At 43.5% G+C, this 24,660-nt stretch overlaps 1 protein-coding gene and 1 non-coding gene across 6 annotated transcripts in view; one reads left to right on the forward strand and one right to left on the reverse strand.

Annotated features, from left to right (window-relative positions):
- The window catches only part of FAXC (failed axon connections homolog, metaxin like GST domain containing), a 73,610-nt gene extending 63,605 nt beyond the window's left edge, over positions 1–10,005 (forward strand). For 4 of the 5 annotated variants that reach the window (XM_036121028.2, XM_036121029.2, XM_036121027.2 and 1 more), the window contains one exon: positions 1,452–6,732. In XM_036121028.2, coding sequence (XP_035976921.1) covers positions 1,452–1,741 — 290 coding nt within the window. In that variant the 3' untranslated portion in view covers positions 1,742–6,732. Of the gene's footprint in view, positions 1–1,451; positions 6,733–6,775 lie in introns of those variants that run through there. The other variant, XR_004926235.2, reaches the window with a different exon arrangement.
- A 3,701-nt stretch (positions 10,006–13,706) lies between these two features.
- On the reverse strand, positions 13,707–13,810 carry LOC118553853 (U6 spliceosomal RNA). The gene has a single exon (XR_004926238.1). It is a non-coding gene; the product is annotated as a U6 spliceosomal RNA (small nuclear RNA).
- Positions 13,811–24,660: the final 10,850 nt, after the last annotated feature.

Genomic DNA, 24,660 nt, shown 5'->3' on the forward strand with positions numbered 1-24,660 from the left:
GAGAGAGAGGCAGAGGGAGAAGCAGGCTCCCAAGGAGCAGGGAACCCGATGTGGGACTCGATCCCAGGACGCTGGAATCATGACCTGAGCTGAAGGCAGACGCTTAACCATCTGAACCACCCAGGCACCCTGTATTATATTCTTTGATAGAAAATAAAATAAAGACTATAATCAATAGACACATTAATATAGAAACAACCTAAATGGCCATAAAGGGGGTGTGGTAAAAACAAAATGAAACTATGGTATATCTGAATAATGAACTACTGTGCAGTTATCAAGGTGGTAGTGTGAAATTGAAAGTTTTTTATTAAGGTTGTTAAGTGGGAAAAAGTAGAGTAAGAAACAGAATATATAGTAAATGCTAAATAGCAAGTATAAATATATGTAAGTGTGTATATAGGTATATACATTTCTGGAAGAACATAAAAATGTTATTACAGTGGATGTGATTATTGGTAATTCTTTTATTTTTTGCGTATCCATTACTTTCTAATTTTCTGCAATAAAACATGGGTCACCTATATAATAAGTAGATGTTTATATGACTTCTAAAAAAACAACATCCAAAGAATATTTTTAGGGCGATGAAATCCTGTAAGGGATAGTGACAAATTATGTGTTTGTAAGCAATGTTGCCATCTGGTGGATCAAAGGCAAAAACTCACTCTCTTCATTTTTCATCGGGAATTAGGAAATGAATGTCAAATTCTGTGTCATGTTTCAGACAAATGCTTGGACAATTTTAGCAACTTAACAAAAGTGTTCCTTTGATTCGCATGAAAAAGAAGTAGCCCAGTGAGTGGGAATGTAATTATGGGGGTAGCTTTTCAGTTTTATTTAAAAAAAATTTAAAAAAAATACCTGTTTTACTAAATGCGCCTGTGGACACACTCATCCATAGACAGTTCTGAGTTACCCATTTTACTTAGGATTATTTAGGGAAAAATTTACATCTTAACATAACTTTTTCCAACTACTTGGCCTAGTACCCAGTTCTTAATAACACTACAAATGTTTGTGAAATGAATGATTACTTCTGGCTGACTTAACCCAACTAACCGTTGGTGTAGTCTCACGGGCTATAAATTAATTTAAATATGAACCATCGAAGCACCAGTTCTCTTGATAAGCAAACATAAAATTATAATGCTTTACACAGCCAAATGATGGTAGTTTAGCTGCCATTTTGGATAAACTACCCACCTCCCCTCATCACCATAAGATTCTCTCCTGAATCTCACTCAGCCCACTCACAAATTTAACTTTTCCCACTCACCATTCTTCTTATGTGCATGAAAACCTAAGTATCTGATGGTCCCTCTGTGGAAAAACATTGTAAACGTCTCCCCGACCGTATTCTTCCCAATTCCCTGGGCCAAGTGGCTAGCTGAGAGACTGCTGCCTTTGAGAATTAACCCTGGCTTTCCTTACCCCCCGCCCCCCCACAGGTGAGCTGATCAACCTTGCCATGTACTGTGAGAGGATAAGGAGGAAATTCTGGCCCGAGTGGCATCACGATGATGACAACACCATCTATGAGTCTGAGGAGAGCAGCGAAGGAAGCAAAACCCACACACCCCTGCTAGATTTCAGCTTTTACTCAAGGACAGAGACCTTTGAAGATGAGGGAGCAGAGAACAGTTTTTCCAGAACCCCAGATACGGATTTCACTGGACACTCACTCTTTGATTCTGATGTGGACATGGATGACTACACAGACCACGAACAGTGCAAGTGATGTTCAGCCTCGCTGACCCTCTTCTGCCGGAGCTGCCACACCCTGGGGTTGGTCCAATTTCCCAGGTAGAAATCCATCTCAGCTGGGAGGAAATCTTCGTGCTTGGCACACTTCTCACAGGCTAACTGGACTCTAGCAGCCTTATTTCCTTTTGTACAAACAAAACACAGAACCATTCAGATGGCTCCATTTAAAACAAACAGGCAAAAAAAAAAAAAGTGTCAGCATGGTTCCTGAAATCCATTTTTGTTTTCATTAGAAAACTAACATTGTGTGGTAGAGCCCATGCAAGAACAGGTTGTCTGTGGATCGTGTTTATGTAGATCCTCTTCAACCCGAGGGCTTAGTTGTGAGACGGATTCTCGAGCATCCTTCATCCACGTGGGTTCGAAGTAATGAGCGAAGTCATCAGGAGAAATGTAGGAGACAAATGTTCTATGGTGGCTGCTTGTATTTTATGTGTGTATATTGTATGTTGAGATAATTCAAATAAAATCCATAGATATTCAGTGAACACCTACTATGTGCAAAGCACTGTGCTAGGTGCTAATCAGTATAAGTTTTCTTCTCAGTCCTGCCAGTGACTAGCTGTGTGATTTTGGGCAAGTCCCTTAATTCTTGTGTGCCTCATTTCCCCCACCTGTAAGGTGGGGCTAACAATACTCTCCACCTACCTACCTCACAGGGGTGTTGTGAGGATTCATGTGGTAACATTCAGCGCTTTAAACCTCTTGGAAGAGCTGTGACATAAACACAACATTTTAGTCTTGATTGTGCTTCCAACGTATGAAGAAGATTCGAGGGCAAAGGAATTCCACATCCAGCCAACAACAGCCACAGTCACTCGCAAAGGCCGAGCAGATGAAACACATGCAAAGGCACAGCTAAGACTCTGTCCTCGTTCTTCCCTGTGATCTTGCTTGAATTGAAATCTTTTGTTGAAAGAACCTTGAACATATTTTTACAGATCATCAACAGCTCCAAACAGTCTTCAATGCTGTGTATCTGCAGAAGTCTTTCTTTCGTTGCCTGAACGCACACTGGAATGTTGTCCTTTGTTGACTCCCGAGGGTTAAGTTGCCTCTGTGTGGTTTATCTGAAGGGAATAAAGCTCAGGAATATGATGGGTTTCATAGAGGTGAAGGGGAAAGGATTTGACTGCTTTTTCTAAGCAGACGCTTGCCAGCTTGTAATGTCTTTTTGAAAACAAACCTTGCAAGATGTATTGAAAAGATGAAGTATGAAGAGGATCATGTTACTGGTATCAAAGCACTTTGTGCAGTGTAGACTCTATGCAGTTTTACTAATGCAACTTTTCTGGCATTCTCAGGCATTGTCCCATAAAAGGAAGGCAATGCTGAGGACAAATCTTAATGTTTCTTAAGGATCTCCCATAGCCTCCCTGGGCTCCCTCTCCTTCCCCGTAGAGCACGTGGACCCTTGCGGTTACTGTATTTACTAAGGCACTCTGTCTCTGAAGACATAATTTTTGTTGACTTAGAACATTTTCCAGTGAAATATGGGGTGAAGATGCTGGGGTGATGGCCATGCATTGGGGCTAGGAGAGTCAGTGTTAAGATTTACAACTGCAAGCAGAACTGCTGTACTCCTGATCACTACAGACTCACTGGGTAATGGCTATTCATTGTGGGGCTTGAGAGGCACTGCTTTAAAGACCGCAACATGTGCTGAGAAGTTCATGTACTTTGCTTGAAAAAGACTCTCTTTGCATATGGCTTTTGCAAAAACAATCCTAAAATGCTGTGGATTCAACAAAGAGGTAAAGGGGGAGAGTTGCTGAGGCTGTTTACCATTGAAGCAACCGTGTAGGACATATGTAACTGGGAGGAAATGTGGAGTTGCCCTGAGTTAGAAATTCTTACTGCACAGGAAACCCAGTTGTTAGTAGCTTATTAAAACCATTCATCTTTGAGAGGACTGTTTGGTGCCTCGTGAAAATGTGGTGGAGAAGATATGAATGGATGAGCGTGTTTTATCTCCAGGGTCACTTGGGAGGACTGCTCACCTCTTTTGTCTCTAACAAACAAGCATGTTCCAAGGTCAGCTGGTGGTAGTTCTGTGTGACTAGGGAAACTTTGGGCTTGAAAATTTCAATACAGTAAACGGATGGACTGTAGACCTAGCCGCACAAAGACCGAGTTGCCCTGTCCCTACCCTTAGCTGGAAAGAGTTGTGTTTGAAATTTTGCCTACAATTTATTCTTACTATATAGCACCAGGTGTGTTGTATCTTTACTTCAGGAATGATTAAGTTATGACTGTGTAGAGCCCTGTATTTTTTTATCGTGCATTGTTTGGAGGGCGAGTACATGGAGAGCCGGTGTTCATTGTAAAGTAAGTGATTCTATCCAGGTACCTCTCACAGGGGCTTGAATGGACATTACCACTTGGAGTCTTGGGTACTAGCCTGACAGCTCATGACTGGGTAGCCAACATTTTGTAGGTGTAACTTGATTTGGAACCCTGGAATAATATCCCCAGGTTTTACCTTTCCAACGTGGGTTATGGAAACAAAATGACCAAGACAGAATCGGTGTGGTGTGGATGACCTGGGTAGTCTTTATTGGGAGGGCTTTAATTTTATCTTTTTTAATTTTAATTTTATCTTTCATTCTTAAGCTCTCCAGATTTGAAGTATTCTCTAGTATGGTGAACAGGTGCTACTTATAAGAAAAAATAACAAGAAATTAGGGGACATTTTGGTTATCTGGCTTACTTGTTCAAGTTGTGTTTCTTTTTTACTGGAAAGTAACTTAAGGAAAGTGTGATCTTTAATGTTAACAGATGTTCTTGGTTGGGCAGAAGACCCGCTAGCCACCTGTTCTTTTTTTTACCTGTCATTGTAAAAATAAATTCTGCCCCTCTATCCCTCTCCCTTTGCCCCTCATCCCCACTCATCAGAATTGAGGAGCAGCCACGGTATGATTTAATCTGCATATGACAGAGTAGATATAAGGGCAGTATAAGTTTATAGCATTTTGTTGTTGTAACATAATGAATTGTGAACAGTGATGCTCCCGAGGCCATGAGCTACCCAGGTGACTGATCATAGACTTAGAACAACTTGGACTCGAATCACAACTACACTCTGGCCCTCCAGTGAGCCCTGCCTGTGTGTACTGTGGTATTTGGTATTAGGATATGTTTTCCTGAAATAGAGTTCAAGGAAAGGAAGAGCTAGGGATTTTAGCTTCCTGGGTCTTGCCTAGATTATCTGAGAAAAAGTGTAGAATCATAGCAATGTATAGCTGGGCCATGGGTTAGTTGTAGAAAGCTCCTTACAAGAGAGCCTCTGAGGTTGTTACTGGCTCCGTGTCATATGCACATTCATTTGCAGGGCAGGACCCGGACTGAAGTCTTTCACCTTGCCTTAGATGGTTCTTGCTATTACACCACTTTGACTTGGTTTCCTTTTCCACGTCCCCTGAGAAATCACTCCATGCTCGTGGAACCAGCATGTCCCCAGCCTCTCTCGAAGAGTGCTTGGAGTCTTCCACTCTTGTCCTCCATGTCTGTTCAGCCGGGTCCAGACCAGTTCAAGAGATCTTTCGTTAGGATTTACTCTGTGCAAGGCACTGCTAGGCTCTATGAATGATACCAAGTCACCAAGACTCCTTATTCTTTGTTACTTATCTTTTAAGAATCCATTCCCATATGCTCACTTATTGCATATTTACTGAGCACCTACCCTGTGCCTGGCCCTGGGACCCACACTGGATATAGAGTGGTGAACAGAACAGACATGGCACTCTAATTTTAGGGCATCCTCTTTTGCTTAGACTACTGTGATAGCCTCTTTTAAATGCTTGGTCATTTCCCTGATCTATTCCACCCATCACCATTAATTTTTTTAAAAAGCTCTGGCCCTGAGGGCATGCCATATTGCCTCAGGGTGAGGGCCACTCCCTGGGGCCTGGTATTCTCACCTCTTCCTTCATCTCATTTCCTGGGGTGTCTGCCAGGGCTCCTCCATGTGAGCCATCCAGTGCATCCAGGTTGGTCTGCTTGCCGTTGCCTAAACATGCCTCATGTCCCCACTCCGCCTCTGCTTATGCTAGCCTTTCTCCTGAAATGCCTGCCCTTCCCATCCACTGGCCCAATGCATGCCCACCTCTCAAGGCCCAGCTTCATGAGTTCTGCAAGAAGACTTCCCAGCTCATTATAGTCTCCCCTTCCTCTGGAAACACAGCACTCATCATTTCCTTCCCTGATGGCTGCACGGGAAAGGTATGCCCAAAAGCAGGACACACACTAAAAGGTAGTGGTTTTAGATTGATGTCAGAGATGCCACTGATAATCCTATGAAAATCCTCTACCTTATTACCAGAAAAATACATATATGCAAATATACAAAATGTTACATATAAGTTCAGATTTAGAGACCTGAAATCATCCATGGATTCCTTAGGGGGCTCACGGACCCCAGTTGAAGAAGCCTTCTGTATAAAGAGTCTTTAAAAGTGACCGTTGTTAGTGTTCCTTCTTTCTTGCCTTTGACCTATTCAGAGAGGAGAAAAATTGGTATGGGACGTGTGTGCAAAAGCAATCTCTTATTATCCATGTTGAGTGACAGGGAAGGAAGGAAGAAGAGCTGTCTTACATTAATTGAGAAAATAGCTTTGTTTTGACAGATTTGGCATTTTGAAACTGACAAGGTTTTATTGTTATTGTTTTTGTTGGTTATCTTTAAACCATCCAAAAAGTTGGTTTATCAAAATCAATTCAGGGCCACGTGAGCTTCATATCACCTCTTGAACCCACCACTTCTGCATGGGTAGGCTGACCGGCTGGGGGCTTCAGGTAGGAGAGAAGAGGCTGGATTGTTCCTTATAGGAAAAAGATCTGCACAATCACATTTTCCTGTATTCATCCATTCATTTATTTATTTATTCATTCATAGGATAATTGTTGAGTGTATTTTCAATAAAAGGACGGTGCCTTTGTTGATAGGTAACTACTCAGGTTCTTCTCTGTCGTTGTCGTTGTCTTTTTTTTTTTTTTTTTTTTTTTACAGGGTGAAGTTATTTTTATTGCTCCTGACTATGATCCAAGATCCTTTGCTCTCCTTTACGTGCAGTGCTGTTTAAGTTGAACAAGAATCGATGAAAGTACATTTGATGACAAATACTTCTAAGTCTGAATGCTGAACTCTGGCAACCCATCTTTAATAGGTCCAGCCATCAATTATGTATGATTGTGGGGTGCTTGACCTTTATTCAGTTGCTTCCAGTGGACTGGGTGAAACTTGGCGAAGTTTGAAAGGATCCCCTTGGTGGGTGGGGCAGGAGGTCCCACTTGCCTGGAGTGCTCTTGCTAGTGCCAGGAGTAAATGCAAACACATCATGAATGTTTTCTTCATTTGAATTCCTTACCAGAAACCTGGGTTTTTAGTCCCTGACTTTAAAGAATATCTGAAAGATAGTTAAGGTTCCTTAACCTTCAGGATAAGATAACTGGAATGAGTAACATATTGGCCTTTGTCTTTAGAGATGGTTACAGAGGAAACTGAAAAATAGCTTAAAGGAAAGCGACTCAGCTCTCTTGGGGCTGACAGTGTGACCCCCTCAAGCATTCTTGCTCTTGCCAAGGCAGGGGACTTGTCCCCAGAACAAGGCTCTCTGAAATTTCCGTTGCTGGCTAGATTATGACAAAGTGGGATGCTCAAATTTCAAGAAGATTATTGTCCTAAATTGTAAAACTTGTAGATAAATAGAGGGGCCCATTGCAATAATAAACTAACTTATGAATGTGGTCTAGCCAGCACTAACACTGTGATCATTTTAGTGGGAGAGACAAGTTACCTAGAATAAAAGATTGGTAGAGACTTTAGTGTTCTTACATAATTAAATAATGTCAGCAATGAACTTGATGGCCTTCTTGGATTTTTAAAAATTGTTGTTGTCTCTAATTGCAGCTTTAAATATTTTGAAACAATTCACCAATTGTAGAACAATATATATTTATGATAATGGCTAATTTTATAAAAAGTAGTATTACTAAGTATGACTAATTCACCTCCCCGCCCCGTAGCAAGCATCTTTTTTTTTTTACTTTGTGGTCGGAATAGAGTAACTCATTTATCAATGATAGTTAAACCTTTTCCTTTCTTTAGTGTTTTTAAAAATTACCTATGGCTTTAAAAACAATAGGATTTAGCTCCTGAATTGCCATGTTAATTAGCTGTGTCTAAACAGATAGCAGAGAGAATACAATTGTTCAGTGGAGGGCTAGGAAAGAGAAATCCTTTGGATATTTACCCTCCTCTTAAAAAGCAAAACAAAACAGAACAGCAATCTGTGGACTTTTCCCTTTAACAGTTGTTCAGAACTGGAAGTGTTGTGTCCTATTTGCTTCTGTCTCTCGATAAGAGATCCCATTTGGCTTATTCAAACACAAACCATGTCCAAATGATTGTATTTTTACTTTAAACAAATTGTATCTGACTTCTCTTGCAGCAATAAGATTAAAAACAGTGCTCAAATTTTTGAGACATCTCTGCTTCAGTAGGGGCGACATGTTTGTGTTCCTCCTGTCAAAATGATTACTTCAAGTAATCCATCTCACGGGATCATGCTTATCATAAACATGTGTTTTCCCCAGAGATGTGCATCATGCAGAGCGTCTGACAACTCACACGGTGGTGATGGTCGGGAAGATGAGGGTCTGAATCCTTCATCGGGTGGTGTTAGGATTTCGCGGAGTGGGAGGTGACAGATGCGACGGCTTCAGGCGGCCATGTGGTATGGCTGTGCTAGGATGTGTCAGGCGCATCAGAAGTTGTCTCAGTGGTGGCTTTAGTATCACAGTACAGCATCCAGGCTCATCAGTCAAAAAACACATGCAATCTGTGGGGAAGGGTTGTTTGTGGATATACAAGACCGGTGCAGGAAGCACTAAAGTTACATTGATCTTTGTCTTCATTTATATGCTCAAGCTCCGGGACTGTCCCACCTGAAGCCAAGCCTGGGAAGTAGGGGAGCAGCTGAGAGCGGAGCACTGGCCGCCACCCCATTCCTTTGACTCTGGAGCTTCCTTCTAGTTTCTCAAAAGGGTTTGTGGCATATGGTTTCCGTTTTATAAATATAAAATGTACAAAGTAATGTATATTTGTTTTATAGATGTCTTTTAAAGGGAGACACCCCAAATGATCCATATGGAGGTAGTGGTCTCCAAACCTTTCTGCTCATTCACCCCACAGTAAAACTTTCTGAGCTTGCCCTTTAGTATATTTATTTGTAAACACACACACACACACACACACACACACACACACACTGCACACACTGCTGTACTGATATGTACATTAAAAACCATGGCAAACATAGAATTTTTCAAACACACTATTCTCCTGTACTCAATAGAGCTTAGGGAATGGGGCAAGGTGTATTTAAGGGTAGCACCTAGAAGGCTGCAATCGATTAAAGAATGTGTATGTAACATTTGTGGCAAAGTGGATGTAAAATAGGCATGGGCGCATGATCGTAGGTCAAGGAATGTATGTATGTGTGTATTTATTTTTACTTAAAACGGGCATTTTTGGTTGGGGAAGAGAATAGTGAAGAAAGAGATGTCTCCTTTACACGAGCTATTTTTAATTCTGTTTTTTGGGACCACTTGATCTAGAATGTTTTGGAAATTTCTGAAAGATTTCACAGTCCATGGATTTAAGCAAAATAAGAAAACATAGGAGGGGGAGAAACAAATAATGCAAAGACGGGATGTATTGCTTGAGAATTTCAGTACCGATCTGAAAAGCATGTTCCAATAATTCCTGGTAACCATCATCTCACTGATTATATATCTCTCTTCTATTTGTTTATAACCCCACATCTCCAAATGTGTGGAAGATGCACAGATTCATTTTCAGATTATCTGAGGTAGGAAGGACCGATGTTGGTATCATTTGAACCCACATTTCAGCTGCTTGGGGGCTGATGGGTGGACACGGCCTGGAAGCATTTACCTACACCATCTGTTTTGCAAACACAGTGAATAGCATCTTGCTGAACAAGGGCCTCAATGTGGAGGTGGCATTCCAGTGTTTATTTCTGGACCTATGAGTTACTTTAGCACAGTTATTGTTAGTAGTTTATAAAGCCATATTTAAACTTGTACACTTGATTGTAAGATAGATTTGAATTGTGCACTATGTTGATTACTGTATATAAATGTGGAAATTCTGTACATTTGGTCTCAATGCTGTATGTATTTGATGTGTAAATGATAACTAGCGGTTATGAAATAGCTTGCTGTGAATGTCTTTATTCGCATTTGCTTCTCTTTTGCAAATTTAAACTTTACACTCATGAGAAAAGTCTGAAATTTTTGCAGCTAACATACTGTTCAGTGGTGGTCTCTTAGATTCTTGGGAAGATCTTTTCCTTATAAGCTCTGGTATAGTTATAACAGAGGTAATGAATTTTTTAGGCATATAACTTTTGGATCCAAAATTCAAATGAATGTTTTTTAAGGAGAAAAACAGGTCTTTGAATATGCTCTCCTACCCTCTCCTGCCTTTAGATCTTGCCCAGAGCTTTTGGGGAGTGATGTCCGCTAGTAGAGAGAAGAAGAAGAGGAGAGGGTGGGAGCAGGACACACGTTAAGACCTTCACCTTGGGCGCTAGGCCTGATGAGAGAGCAATTTCCCCTTCCATTAATAGTGTCTAAATTAGTTTTTGTACCTCTTCAATGAAGTAATTATGATTCCCATTTTGTAGATGAGGAAGGAGACTTAGGGAGGTAAATTAGGGTAAAGTGACTAAGATGTGCTCAAGTCATAGATTTGCAGTGAGTTTTTAGAAATACAAATATTACTAAGTGTTCCACACAGACGTGCCTGGCAATGAACCGCAAAAGATAGCTGGGCCTCAGGGCATGTCGGGATTGAGAGAGACATTTAGGATGTTCGAAATCCTACCTAGAAGTTTGACCAACTATTATTCACATATTAACATCTTAGCATTTAGAGAATATTGCAATAAGGTAACAGCCAAAATCCCAAACTTCCCAAACCATGGGAATGTCTATTAAATAGAAATTGAGAGAACACCGTAATCCCACATTCTAGAGATAATAGTTTGGTTTTTAGACTTCCTTTCTCTCTTGACTTATAAATCCCAACTAGTCAGCCCTGCTTACTAACATAGACCCTTATTAACATAGGCTCATAACTGAAAATGCTTTGGGACAAATCTGTATCCACTTCAACTTAAGTTAGCTCCAGACCTTCTAGAACTTGTGTGGAGGTCCTGGGCTCAAGCCTGGTGTCTGTCCCCTTAGGGAAGCTTGCTCTCCTTGCTTTCAGAGGCATCAGACGGAAGAGGGTTGCTCGCCTTCCCAGCGCGCTGTGCTCTCAGAAGTGTGAAGAGAAATGCCTTGCTGCCGGTTATACTGAGTATCCCATGACTTGAGTTTTCATAGTTTTGTCCTTCTTTTGTTTTAGAGAAGAGTCAGGGCAGTTGGTGTCCTTGCTCTCCCAGGGCTGTCTATTTTGTTTGTACAAGATGCCACTGTCGACACCCATGAAGCACTTGCCAGCCATGTGGGGCTGGTTCCCATTAGCCACAGACTTTTCTTTTAAAACCTACCAAAGTTAAAGTAGCTGATCCCGTGGATGAAAGAAAACTCTGGAAAACAAAGGAAAGAGGACCAGCTTCCTCCCTCATGGTAATGACTGTGTTGCTGCCCTGTGTGCCCAAGAGGTACCTGGTCTATTTTCGTGGTAGTGGTGCGCTCGTTGTGAAGACTTAGGGGGTCATCTCCAGTTGAGGGCCTGTTAGATTGGAGGTTCACCTACCCGGGGGTGTGTTTGGTCTGGGCAAGCACACTAGGTAACCCAAGCTCAGCATGTAAACATCCAGGTAAACCGTGACTAAAACAATGTCACGGGCAGCCTCGAAAGGGAGGAGGAGAGTTGAGGGAAGGGCTGTCGGTGGCAGGGGGCAGCCCTGGGCCCCTCCCCCAGCCCTCCTGTGTCCTGTATTTATTGTGTGGAAGCCTTGCTGCTTCCTTCTCCACCCTCACAGACCTCCCTCTAGCCAGCCGGCGCGTTCCAGGGCCAAGAGTGGACATTTTAGGACTGCTCAGGGATGTCAGCGAGTCCAGATTCACTGGTGGCCCAAGCATAAGAAGGGGGGAAGTGGGGAGGAAGACTGGGCCGGATGGTTTGGAAGTCATCCCTCTGAAGGTAAGGAGGGCTTCTGAGCAGGGGACGAACACAAGGAAAGAGTATGTAAATAAGATGTGTCTGATGACAGCCCAGCTGCAGGGCTGCAGGACGAGTCAGACAGGACAGAGCGGCTGGGCCTGATCTCAGCGGCTGGAGTAGAGGCGAGACGTGGGGCAGGGGTGCAGGGGGAATCAGGAGGGGGAGCCGCCAGCCACAGAGCGCAGGAAATGCTGACTCCTGGATGTGGGGAAGGAGAGGACCCCGGTAAGGAGGTAATGCTGGGAGACTGGGGACGCCCGCTGCCAGGTGTAGGAAATGTGGAGAAGGGGCACTGGTGTTGGGGGGGGAGTGGTGTTTGGGGTTAGCCACACCGAACACGAGGAACCATGCGGGACTGGAACTTGTGAAGGGGGGGAAAGGGACGCTGCAGCCCCCAAAGGCATGGTGGAAGCAAATGGGCTGGAGAGAGATGAAAAGGCTTTAGCACCCTGCATTTGTATAATGTTTCACTGTCTTTAGGATACTGTCTCAGCAACTCCCTGGCCCGGACACCTGGTGTCCTCATATACAAAACGAGGGCTCTTGCAGGTTGATCTTCAGGTACCTTCCAGGTCAAACCTCCTTTCATCGTCCCCCACGGTTGAATTCCACTTCTCTGTCAAGTGATTTCACCTCCTGCTTTGTTGATTCTCATCATGTCAGAAGGAGGAATTTCATGATCCAATCAGCTACTAACGGCTAACATTTACGTATCACTTACTACGTGCCGAACGCCATGTTCTTGGCAACCTACGCACCTTAGCTCGTTTAAGCTTCACCACGACCCAGCGAGACAGGTACTGACACTGTCACCACCCATGACACTATCACCACCACCACCTTCCTCAGCATCCTCACCATCAGCCCCGTGTCTGGTTCACAGATGAGGAAACCGAGGAGAAGAGAGGTTAACTGACTTGTCCCGGCTCTCCGCCGAGGGAACGGCAGAGCTGGGGTCTAAGAGCCTGGCTTTGACCCTGCCGTGCGCCGCTGGCTCCACACCATTCTAGTGGGTGTGTGGCTAGACCGCACAACCTCTTGAGGAAGGGGCTGTGAGGATGGAGGTGCTTGTGTTGAAGCAGAAATGACTTGACCTAATTAACTTCTGCCGAATCATTCTCAGCCAACTGGGTGGGCTTTGCCTTCTTCTAGAACACACGCAGACCCTGCCACCAGGTCCTTGTTCCATGTTCAGACAGACCCTGGCTCTCTGTTGGGGGCTGTCTGAGATGCGGGGTATCCCTGGTTCATGCACTTCACTTCTGGTGGTCATGGCCACTGGCCCCACACACTTCATTCACCTTGACTCCTTAGAGAGGGAATTCCTGGGGGGATGACTGAAAAAGGAGAAAACACCCCTAAGTGGCAGGGTTCTTAGGGTTCCTACCACCTGCTGCCCAGAGGAGCTCACCACGCACATTGCTGGCCACCTTCTATAAACAGATGCTGCACACTTCCCCATCTCTAAGCCCAGACCCGCATGTACATATGCCTGTGGGATGCTGCCTGTGGATGTCTCCACCTGTCCAGATGTGAGCTGATAATCCCCTTTCCCCCCCGTGTTTCTGAGCCTCTCAGTAGCTAAGCAAGACCCCTGGAGTCACCCAGTCCTGTGGATTCTGCTTCCTGCAGCCAGTTTGAATTCATCTCCTCCTCAGCTCAGCCTCACCTTCTGGGGCTGCTGTCTTCTCTCCAGGCTCCTTCCTTCTGGTCCGCCTCCCTCAAACCCGTTCTCCGCCTTGCTGCCAAGCTATTCCCGAATTTGCATGTCATCCTTGCGCAGGGGCCATGCTAATCTCTGTATCGTTCCAGTTTTAGTGTTTGTGCTGCCGAAGCGAGCACTGCCAAGCTACTCAAAAAGGGAAAGTGTCCACGAGGCTTCTGTAGCGTTCAGGATAAAGTACAGGCACGGAAGTCTTTCCGTGCCCTGGAACCTGCCTCCCTCACTTGCCATATTTCCCACTGCTGCCCTTCCCATCCTCATACACCAAACCCCAGAGCTACCAAACTATGAATTTGCCACTTTGTTTTACCTGTCATTCCACCACTGAAGGGATGATGCTGTTGTAAAACAAATTTTATTGGCATTTTTTTCTCTTCTATTCACATAGATAACAAATGGTTGACTGTAGTTGATTTTTTTCTGTTTTCTCAGCTGAATGCCTTCTTTTCACCAGACTTCCCCCAAGGAGAGACAGCCAAAGAGAAAGGTGTTCTCTTTCATTTCTTTAATCAGACACCGACTCTACACTCACTGGCAGGTAAGACATAAAACTCCGGTAAAAGATAGATGCTGATAAATACCACAAGAGAGGGACAAATAAGATGGCTTAGACCCCATGGTGGGGGGACTTCTTCCAGCGCAAGAATGCAAGAGAGGGAGCCATCCGTGCCTCTCTCTGCTGTTCTCCTGCTTTTGCTATACTGACGGTAACTTACTTTTCCAACTCGTCACACTTCCAGATGTGCCCTCTCTCTGGCACAGAAAGCAGGAAATGTGTCTTTTTTTGGTTAAAAGGACTTTCAGAAGATTGGATGTTTAAGAACGGTGGTCCAGAGACCACGTGATCTGAGCGGTGATAAGTGTAAGGTACTGCTGGAACCTCATCCTTCTGAGATGACCCCCACTGTCAAGGACCCCATCTCCACTGTCAGCATCTTAGACAGGTAAATACCATTAGCACTGAAGGGATACAGGAGGCAAAAAGCTGTCTTTAAAGGGCTAATATGGACATGGAACACATTTGTGGTGGGGAAGGACAAGGCTTTCCAGCAGCTGCTTGATGGCAGGTGGTGTGGGCTGATTGGGTGCATGTGCCTTATGTCTTAACATCCGCTTTCTCCTTAAAAGCAGCTTCTACAAGTCACTGTGCTGCAGCTTTTCCTAGGAGTGCGTATTAGCTTCGGGAAACTCTTAGACAGGATGGAACACTCTGGGAATGCCACCTACAAACATGTGTAGTTGCACCCTCATCAAGCATTTGCTTCACTCGTTGTGGGGTATTTATTCCCCAGGCAGGGCTCTCTCGCTGGCTGTAGGATGTCTGATTTCTGCTGTTGGATAACTTCAAGGGTTTAGGGTTGCGAAAGGAACCGCATAATCCCCTTCTCCAACAGCATAGTTCATGTAGTAAATGCTCAATAAAGATTGCTTACAGGAATGGACAGATTCTCTGGTAAAAGACAGATCAAATTGCAAAGAAATCTCCAAAGTTTGAAGTTTGACATGATATACTGGGCAGAGGCAGCCAGTAAATTACTCATAGAACAAACCACAGGTGACTGAAATATGGGGTAGTAATTTTTGTAGGCTCAAGTGGTTTTATGCAGTCCTCAGGATCTCTCGATGGAGTTATAGCCCCGTAATTCAGATAGCTCCCATTTCCTTGACACACACAGACCATGGATCTGAATCCCACATCCTGCCCATGGTTGGCACTGCGTTTTTCTCCACCCCTGCTGTCTTATGCTGCCCCACAAATCCTTGTGTTGGAGCCTCTAGTATGAGGTACATTCACCATTTCTTGGTTTTATACTGTTTCTATGTATTACAGCGTATTTAACTTATGAATGAGACTACATCCATTAAAATTGTGTATGGCTTTCTTTGGGAGCCTTGGAAGTTTATTCCTTTTAGCTATCAGTTTTTGCATCCTATAGAAAGCAGAGTGATGTTAGTGATACTTTCTCAGCTTGAGTGTTGGCATGTATGGATTTAGCCCGATCTCTGCACACAAAAATAGAGGGAGAAATCCCTGGTAGGTAGGAGATAAGACTTCTTTTTTTACTTTTTCCTCCTCCTACTTCAACTCTTCCCTGATATGAGGAATTTGAGCTCATGCTAGTGTTGTGAGCTCTCTTTCCTATACGGTCTTACATATGCAACCAGTACTTTAACATTTATATATATATATATATATATATATATATATATATATATATATATATATGTATATTTTAATGATTTATTTATTTGAGAGAGAGAAAGAGAGAGCACAAGCAGGGAGAGGGAGAAGCAGACCCCCCACTAAGGAGGGAGCCTGATACGGGGTTTGATCCCAGGATGGTGGGATCATGACCTGACTTGAAGGCAGACACTTAACTGACTGAGCCACCCAAGCGCCCCGCAACCAGTACTTTAAAAGCAGACATGTCACATATGATTATAAACAACTTATTATTACTGGTTTTTAAATTGCCCCGTCAAAGTCAGTCTCAGGGCTAGTTTTCCCCCTAATATTGGATGAAATTTTAGTCAAGCCCATTGTTTATCTACTTACTTTTGGGTAGTGAAAAGTTCGGGATCTCTTTAGTCTCTCAAAACAGGTACAGTTCTGTTATGAATATGTGCAGTCATGTAATAATCAAAATTCTGAATTGCATTCAACAGGGAAGCTGCTCCCTTGCTTTGCTTGAGTCTCCATCAGAAGGGCATGGGACCTTTATTTTATGTCTTCTGTCAACCCCTACCTCCTTACCCCTTCTGCACTTCATACACGCATTGGCTAGCTGTGACTTCTGACCATTTTGGGGTTAGAGCAGAGGAAAGCATGTCTAACTTGACTGCCACCAAAATGGTTGTAGATATTTATAGATTTTTTGAAAGATTTTATTTATTTCTTTATTTGAGAGAGAGTGTGTGTGTGTGTGAGAGAGAGAGCACAAGCAGGGGGAGTAGCAGAGGGAGAAAGAGAAGCAGGCCCCCCGGGGGCTTGATCCCAGGACCCTGGGATCATGACCTGAGCCAAAGGCAGACACTTAACTGACTGAGCCACGCAGGTGCCCCTATATGTAGATGTTTAAAGATGACCCTGGTGGGGGGCACTTTCATAGAACCTTTGGAGACCTCCCTAGTACTAGGGATCTTTCACCTGGCAGTTCCCATGACACAGGCAAATGCATCTCCCTGGCTGATCCTTTATGACTCTGCCATTTCCCCTGGGTTGGAATTCTACCACCTTTCCCTCTTGGGCAAAGTGCCTTTAAGATGGTGCCATTATCTCTGTCTCTTTTAATGCTAAAATATTGACCTTGCCACTAAAATGTTGAGCTCTCTACCAAATCCTGTTCACTAAGCTTGAGGTGATTGGAAAGTAACCTCACCCTTCCCCCACCTCTGCTAGACCTGCTTCAGTGGTTAGAGACCCTGCTGCAGAGTGGGATTCATTCATTGGAGCCTATTGTCCTGGGGACTCAGTAGAAGGTGAGAGTACACTCCCAGTTTTACATCCTGTAAAATGTAGCATATGCACGTGAAAGAGAACCAAGTGATTTTTATGTGGGTTTGATAGTCATAAGTCTCTGGAGAGCCACTGATGTCCTCACCTAAATGGGCAGGACTTTGGTGTCTTTTCTCAGGCTAGATGTGGGAGGCTCTTACCACAGTGGCTCTGCTCCAAGCAACTGCACCTTTCCTGTTCCTTCTCATGGGCTTCTATTTCTTCCTTTATCATTGCAAAATAAGAGAATGAAATATTCTGTTAGTCCAGTGAACTGGTTGATCTTGCCCTCAGATCTTGAGGTACTCTGAAGCTATCCCCTTGGCATGTAGGAGTATTTCCAAATATCCTTTTCTTTTAGTAACCTAGAATGCAACTAACATCCACATATAAAAATCAATCATATAATCAATCAGTCAATGGATAATCATGGCTCACCTTGTGCTCTCTTCTGTGCTAGTGATTTGGAGGGGCTAAATAAGGTCATTTTTTAATATGGGAATATAAACTATGTAGATGTGAAAAGATATCTGGCAAGTGGGTAAGGTGACTGTCAGGGGGCCTGGCTTGGAGATTGACTAGTAGGAGCACTTGGCTTTATGGAAAGCTGGTGGAATTTGATGGGACAGGTTAGTGGTTTTGTTTTGTTTTGTTTTTGTTTTTGTTCTTCTTAGAGGGAGAGAGGAGAGGGGTGGGCAGAGGGAGAGAGAGAATCTTAAGAAAGCTCCACGCCCAGCACGGAGCCTGACATGGGACTCGATCTCATGACCCTGAGATCATGACCTGAGCCGAAATCAAGAGTCAGACGCTTAACCGACGGAGCCACCCAGGTGCCCAGGGAAAGATTAGTTATTAAAATTTCTCATCTAAAGCCAAAAATGAAGGGTAAATTGTTCATAAATGTTTATTCCTGAATTGTGATTCAGGGAAGTTATAATGATTTATGTTTTAATTCTGCCTACGTATAAGATTTGGGTTAATCTAAGACTTATAAAAATAGTAGAAATCTATGCTTTGAAAGTTTGGCTACTCTGTGGGTGCTATAGTTGTGCCCCCCGACTGCTTGAATGCAGTGGTGGGGTCCTGTTGTAAGTGGCAAATGAGTTTGTAACTAGGTCTGTGCAAGACACTAGAAGAGCATGGCAGAGGCCAAAAGGAGGAGTTTGGACTTGTGTGGGATGCACTGAGGACTTTCAAGTGGATGATAAAGATCAAGATGATAAAGAAAGATGAATCCTGCAGCAGTGGGCAGAGCAGAAGGGAAGAGCAGAGTGTCTTCTAAATTTGTTCCTTCCTTTCTATTCACATTGTTGCTCTCACCTTGGATCCTTATTGCTTCTTGTCAGAACTTCTTGCTTTGATGATTCCTCACCCTCTACAGAGTAGTCTCAACTCTTTAACCTACTTGCCAAGGGCTTCTGATACCTGGTTCCTAAATTCTTATCTTCCTGCTCGCCTCTGTGAAGCTTGTTTATGTGAACTCTGTTCTCCAACCAGAAAGTTGAGTTATTCAAAATGGTGTCTACCCTTGGTTACCTTCATGTCTTAGTTCATAGAGTTTCCATCCTGATGCTTTATCCATTCCGATTCCATGCATTATGGGCATATCAAATTCATCCTTCTTCAGGAAATGTTCCTGCTCTGAGAAATGGTCCCTTCTTAATTTCTGAAGTACTCATCTGTTCATTGAGCACCTAGCATGTGCCTACATGCTTTCCTATTCATCTCTTGTTGTATATCACATCCCACATTCTAGATTATAAACTTCCAGAAATAACACCTGAGTTTCTAAATTTTTAAAAATTTCCTCTGAGGCTTTAGTATATGTATATTGCAAAGACAATGGAAGTAGAAGGAATGAGACAGATGCATGAATGATTTTGGAGGAAGAATTCACAGAACTTCGTGATTACTGACTTATCGAGATGCTTCTTGGGGACTTATTTTTATTTGTATGCTGTTTAAACTCTTGAGATAATGGGTTCCATATACATCCATACTCCTGTGCAAAGAAATTCTTCCTTTTATTTGTCCTAAATTGCCCTTTATACTGATGATCCTATTTAAAGCATAAGGTCTATATGCCTTTTAAAGGTTAGGGCACTGTTTAGCCAGACGCCCAAATATTTATATACTGAGACCTACACGAGTGTTGTCTGATTAATACCTGTCTTCTTGGGAAAGCTGTGAATAATGTCAACATGAACTACATTATTCCTGCTAAAAATTCATCCATTTAGTTTAACTTGCATGTAATGACACCTGAAAGTCAGGAGCTGTTTGCTGAGCGCTATTGCAATCCTGTTGTAGCTCATTCATAACGAATGGCAATGAAGTACCTTCAGCATACCAAATGGGAGCATCAGCATAAATGGGAAATTTAGGGGCTCCTGGAAACCTTTAATAAGTGATGAATATAAAAGGAAAATGCAATGGGTCTCAGAGAAATCCTTGTTTGGAAAAAAAAAGACACCTTCAGTAATAAAACTGAATTGGAAGTTAAAACTATGGTATTAACCACATGCTCTATGTTAATGCCAGCTGAAATTTATCAAAATAGCTGAACAATAAAGAAGGTGGAGATGGAGCTATTAAATAGGCCTAGGAGGGGCTGGGGAAGGGCAGAACCCCTCCATTTTCTTTCCATCTTTCTCTTTCCTCCTTTTGATTCCTTCTCTTTTCTCCAGTTACAACATCAGCCTCTCTTTCCTCTAAAGGCCGCCTCCTTTCTCTCTCCCTCCTCTTTCCTACTCTGTGAGCCTACCCTCCCTCCTCCGCCATTCTGTTCCCTCTCTGTTGTGAGTCATAGCGTTTTGCAATTTGAGGGACCTTGAGACCATCTAATTTAGTCTCCTTCTTCTTATAGATGAGGCTGAAAAGCCCAAGAGGAATTAACGTACTTGCTCAAATCACCCAGACAGTGAGTGAGAGGATCTGCCCAGGAAGTACCACATCTTCGTCTTGAAAGGGACTGGGATGTCCTCTGTGCCACTCATCCATCCAACGTGGAAGCACTTTCTAAAATACCCGGAAACAGTTAGCTTGTTTGAGAATATTTCCAGGGAGGGTAGTCTACTTCTTGGTTAGGTGCCTTATTATATTATTGGAAAATTGTGATAGCAAGCTATTTTTTAGGTTAAATTCTGCCTCCCTCCAATTTTCTTCCACTGTTGCTACTTCCATCTACTGAGTTTCAGTGAAGGTTTTCTTTCATGTGCTTGTTCTTTAAATATGTGATGAAGCAACTGGACTCTCTTAAGCCTTTTCTTCTGTAAACCAAACGTCCCTGATTCTGTTAACGGTTCCTCATGTCACATGGTTTACCCACCTCTCTTTGAGCCCTCCCCTTGGTGATCTCTAAACAGTGTCATCCTTATAGAATGACAACAGATGTAGACACCATACTTCAAATAATATTTAATCCACACAAGTTGCAGTGTCATTATTACCTATCAAGATCTGGAAATTTGATCAGTTTATTAGTGCTCATCATTTTAGCTTATCGGGAGATTAGACTCAGCTGAAACCCTCACGTCTCCTCCATTTACACTGCCAACAAGCCAGATTTTTCCAGCTCCTCGTATTTGATTATGTAGATGATTATAACATTATGTCTTAATCGCTATTCCCATAAAATCTGATCATTTTGGTTTTGTACCATTTTCCCCAGCAACCTGTGTTCTTTCCGGGTTGGTAGCTTTTGTCCCCATTCCTGCATTTTACAGTGCACCAGCAGCTTCCTCCTGGTGAGCAGCCAACTTTGATCAAGGTGTAAATTTATTTTAACTACAACTAAGTGCCCATACTGTCACAGTGATATCTGCCAGATAGGATGTTGTGACAGAGTCACTTGCTATGGAGTGGAATGGAGTACTCCTTTGCTTGTATCAGTTAAGGTTCATTTGATTACAAACAACAGAAATCAATTAGAAAAACACCTGGGGCCCCTGGGTGGCTCAGTCAGTTAAGCATCCATCTCTTGGTTTCGGCTCAGGTCATGATCTTAGGGTCGTGAGATCAAGCCCCACGTTGGGCTCCACACTCAGCAGGGAGTCTGCTTGAGATTCTCTCTCTCTCTCTCCCTCTTCCCCTCTCCCCTCCTCTAAAATAAATAAATCAATCGTTGGGAAAACCCTTATGTCTCACAGAGCTAGAGGAAGAATGGGATGAGCAAATCTCAGACTGGGCAACTCTACGGGTAAGTGCTCCATGTCTTCTAGAGCCTGGGGACTCCTAGTGTCTGGGTTTTTTCATTCTACCTTTCAAGATTCTTGGTGAAAAAATCTGATTGATCGCATTTGGGTGCCACTGAAGTCCCTGGCGCTGTCTTGGTTCCTGCTTTCCCCACTCTTGGTTGTCTCACTTTGCTCTGAATCATGTAGTCAGAGGTACAAAGTTTTGTTACATATACGCAGAGCCATCGGACCCCACTCCTGGGCCTCTGACTTCCATATCCCTTTCCATATCCCTGATAATTCTGGTATTTGCAAGTGAATCACAAACAAAGCCAGTCTGGGAGCTCCGCCCTAGAGAGATTGCTGGCAGGTGATGACTCTCGACATGGCTCTGAGAACTGGTGGCTCTGGGGGTGCGGATGAGGCAGTAGTCCTTGGAGTTATCCAGCTTGGTATGGATGTGTTCAGAATAGCGGAAGTTTAGATTTTGTTTCCAAAAGCTTCATAATGAAGACTGGAAGGTTCTGACCCCCCTATTCCACTGCCCTGTGTTGTCCACCATTTCCCCATTGGCTCCCTTCTTAGACACAGGTCCTGGAAGGACTCAGAGTTCTCAGAGATCATCAGGCCAGAATCTGCATTTGAAACATGAGAAAACTGAGCAGTCAGGTGCCTCGTGTAAGATCACACAGGTAGTTAGGGCTTCTCCTGAGGTTCTGACCCAGGTTTCTTGTTCCCCAGTTCGATCCTCATTCTTCCAGATCACCCTGGCCCTGAAGACAGAGGAGGTGTTTTTTGAGAACTATATTTCAAACTAGGGTGGGATCAAAGTTCACATTTATTGTTAAAATAATTATTTTATAAAACTTGTAAAGATAAAATTATCAGTAGATAAGAAAATATTTTATAATTAAATATAGTATATATCAGTAAAATATACTATTAAGAACAATTAACAAGTGAAAAATATTTTATAAAAATAATAAACAGTTATGGAATTACTCACACAAGGCCAATTAACTGTGTAGTTGTGGGGAGGAGGAAAGTGGATCATGGGAAACTGCAGGGAGGAGCTGATACTGAACCTGAGTCTTAAAGGGTGAGTAGTGACTCACTAGGGAGTGCCGGTGGAAAGTACAGGGGAGATGTCCCAGGGAGATTAGCATAAGTGGTGGGTTAGGGGGCCATGCAGTGGGGCAGTTTGGAGAGAGAGGCCAGAGAGGAAGAGTAAGAAGGCAGATAGGACCAGGGTGTTAAGAACCTTGTTTGCTTTGTGAAAGGTTTTAGCCATCCTATAGAAAAATGCCCTTCAAGAGTACTTTCTGTGATCTTGGACATGTTCGGTATTTGCACTGTCCAATATGGTAGCCATAGGTAGCTACTGAGCACTTGAAATGCGACGAGTGCAATGGAGGGTCTTTAATTTTAATGAATTACAGTGTAAATTTAAATAGACACGCACAGCTAGTGGCTACCCTGTTGGACAGCTTTAGAGCTTTAGAGCACTGTGGGGCCATGAGAGGTTCTAGACAGGGGAGTGCTGCAATTAGATATAGGTTTTCTGATTCCTCAAATGGAGGAGTCGTTAATATGAAGCTGCATTTATGCAATTCTAGGACAGTCAGCCAAATACGAAAAAAATAAATTTCATTGCTTTCTGAATGGACTAGCCTTAGAATGAAAACAATGGTGATTTGGGGATGGAGGATGCTCATAAAACAGGCTTTTCTAATGTGCATACCCCTGGGATCAGAAGGATTGTTCCAGTCCTAGTGTAGGAGCCACTGCATTGTGACATGTCAATAAAAAGGTACTAGTAAATAAAGTACTGTTTTATTAAGACTCCCCTCTTTCCTTAGATTGCTAGAATATGCTGTTGCATTTCTGTAAGATTTCTGAAATTTCATGTATATATTAAGAATGTAATAATTAAAAAAATCCATTCTGGTTCATTTATCTGTCACTAGTTAAGTTGCAAATTATGTGGCGGCTAACAGGGAAATCTTAAATCTTTCATTAGCATGGGGTAGTCTCCAGAGAGACTGGGACTTCAACACACAGTTTGGATATATTCCAAACCAGGGAGGATAACTTTCAACATTCCTAAAAACAAAAACAAAATCCTTTTGCTCCTGAAGGGCTAAAGTCTGGTTTGGCCCACTAGGGATGAGCCTCGGGCTGCAGTGGGGGGCATAACATCTGGTTCCTGCCCAGGCTACTCCGTGTGAGTTCACCTCCCCTCCAGCTCCCTGGAGCCTGGTTTGGTTGATGTGGTTCAGGATTTGATGACAGGCCTAAGCCCTGGATCTCAGCTACTTTAGAGAAGATGTAACTCTCAGAATTGGTTCCGGAATACCTCATCCTGCTATCTGTGCCCACCCCCCACCCCCCTTAACTGATCCAGGGTTAGGTCAAGAGCCCAGATCCAGATTTGCACCATAGGAAAATGATAAACCATGACAAGTCAGACCTCTTATTGTTTCTCCTCCTTCCCCTTCCAAGGCTAAGGATAGACCCAGACTTCCTTTGAGTACCACGGGCAGTGGCCAGAACTAGACCCATATCCTGGCACCCAGGATGGTTGGGACCAGGCAGATGTGCAGTTGTTCCAGGTCCTTTGCAGAGGTGAGCAGGGCTTCTGGACATGATGTGTATTCCACACCCCCCTCCCCCCCCGCCCCGCCTTTTACATGTCCCTGAGTCTTGCAAAGCAGAGGGGAAGGATACCGAGTCACCCACAAGAGGGCAGCAAATGATTTCCATTCTAGTTTGGTTTCTCTTCCACGGAGCTTCTATTTAGTCAAGAAATAAAAATTTGATGCTGATGGGCGGAATGGGGCCCAGGTTTCATTTCCCTGCGCAGCTTTTGCACATTTCTCGTGTACCCTTGTTAGTACAGCTTATCGCTGGAGTGTGGCAAGTCCCAGCTGGTGGTGTCCTGGCCCAGGCAGGCAGGATGGGGAGGCCCGTGGGGACCAGGCCTTCCTCTCCGCTCTGTTTTCAAGATGGGGATTTATTCCCGAGGAAAGGAGCATCACAGACCCGCATTCAGGATTTATTTTCTTGTTTCAACCTCCTTGTTCTGAAAGATTCCTCAGATTGTGCCTCTGCCCAAATGATCAGATGCTGCCTGGTTGCCGGTTTGCACACTCAGGAGACCGAACAGCTGGAGATGTCTCCTGGGCAGAGGACTTTCCCTCATTGGTCGTCATGAGGCATGCTGCCCTGTTGGTGAATGGAGAGGGTTTACTCCTGTGTGCCCACAGTGTGAGGTTCAGATAGGCTTAGGCTCAGTTGT

This window comes from Halichoerus grypus, chromosome 9 (genome assembly GCF_964656455.1).
Source record: "Halichoerus grypus chromosome 9, mHalGry1.hap1.1, whole genome shotgun sequence".
Classification (NCBI taxonomy): domain Eukaryota; kingdom Metazoa; phylum Chordata; class Mammalia; order Carnivora; family Phocidae; genus Halichoerus; species Halichoerus grypus.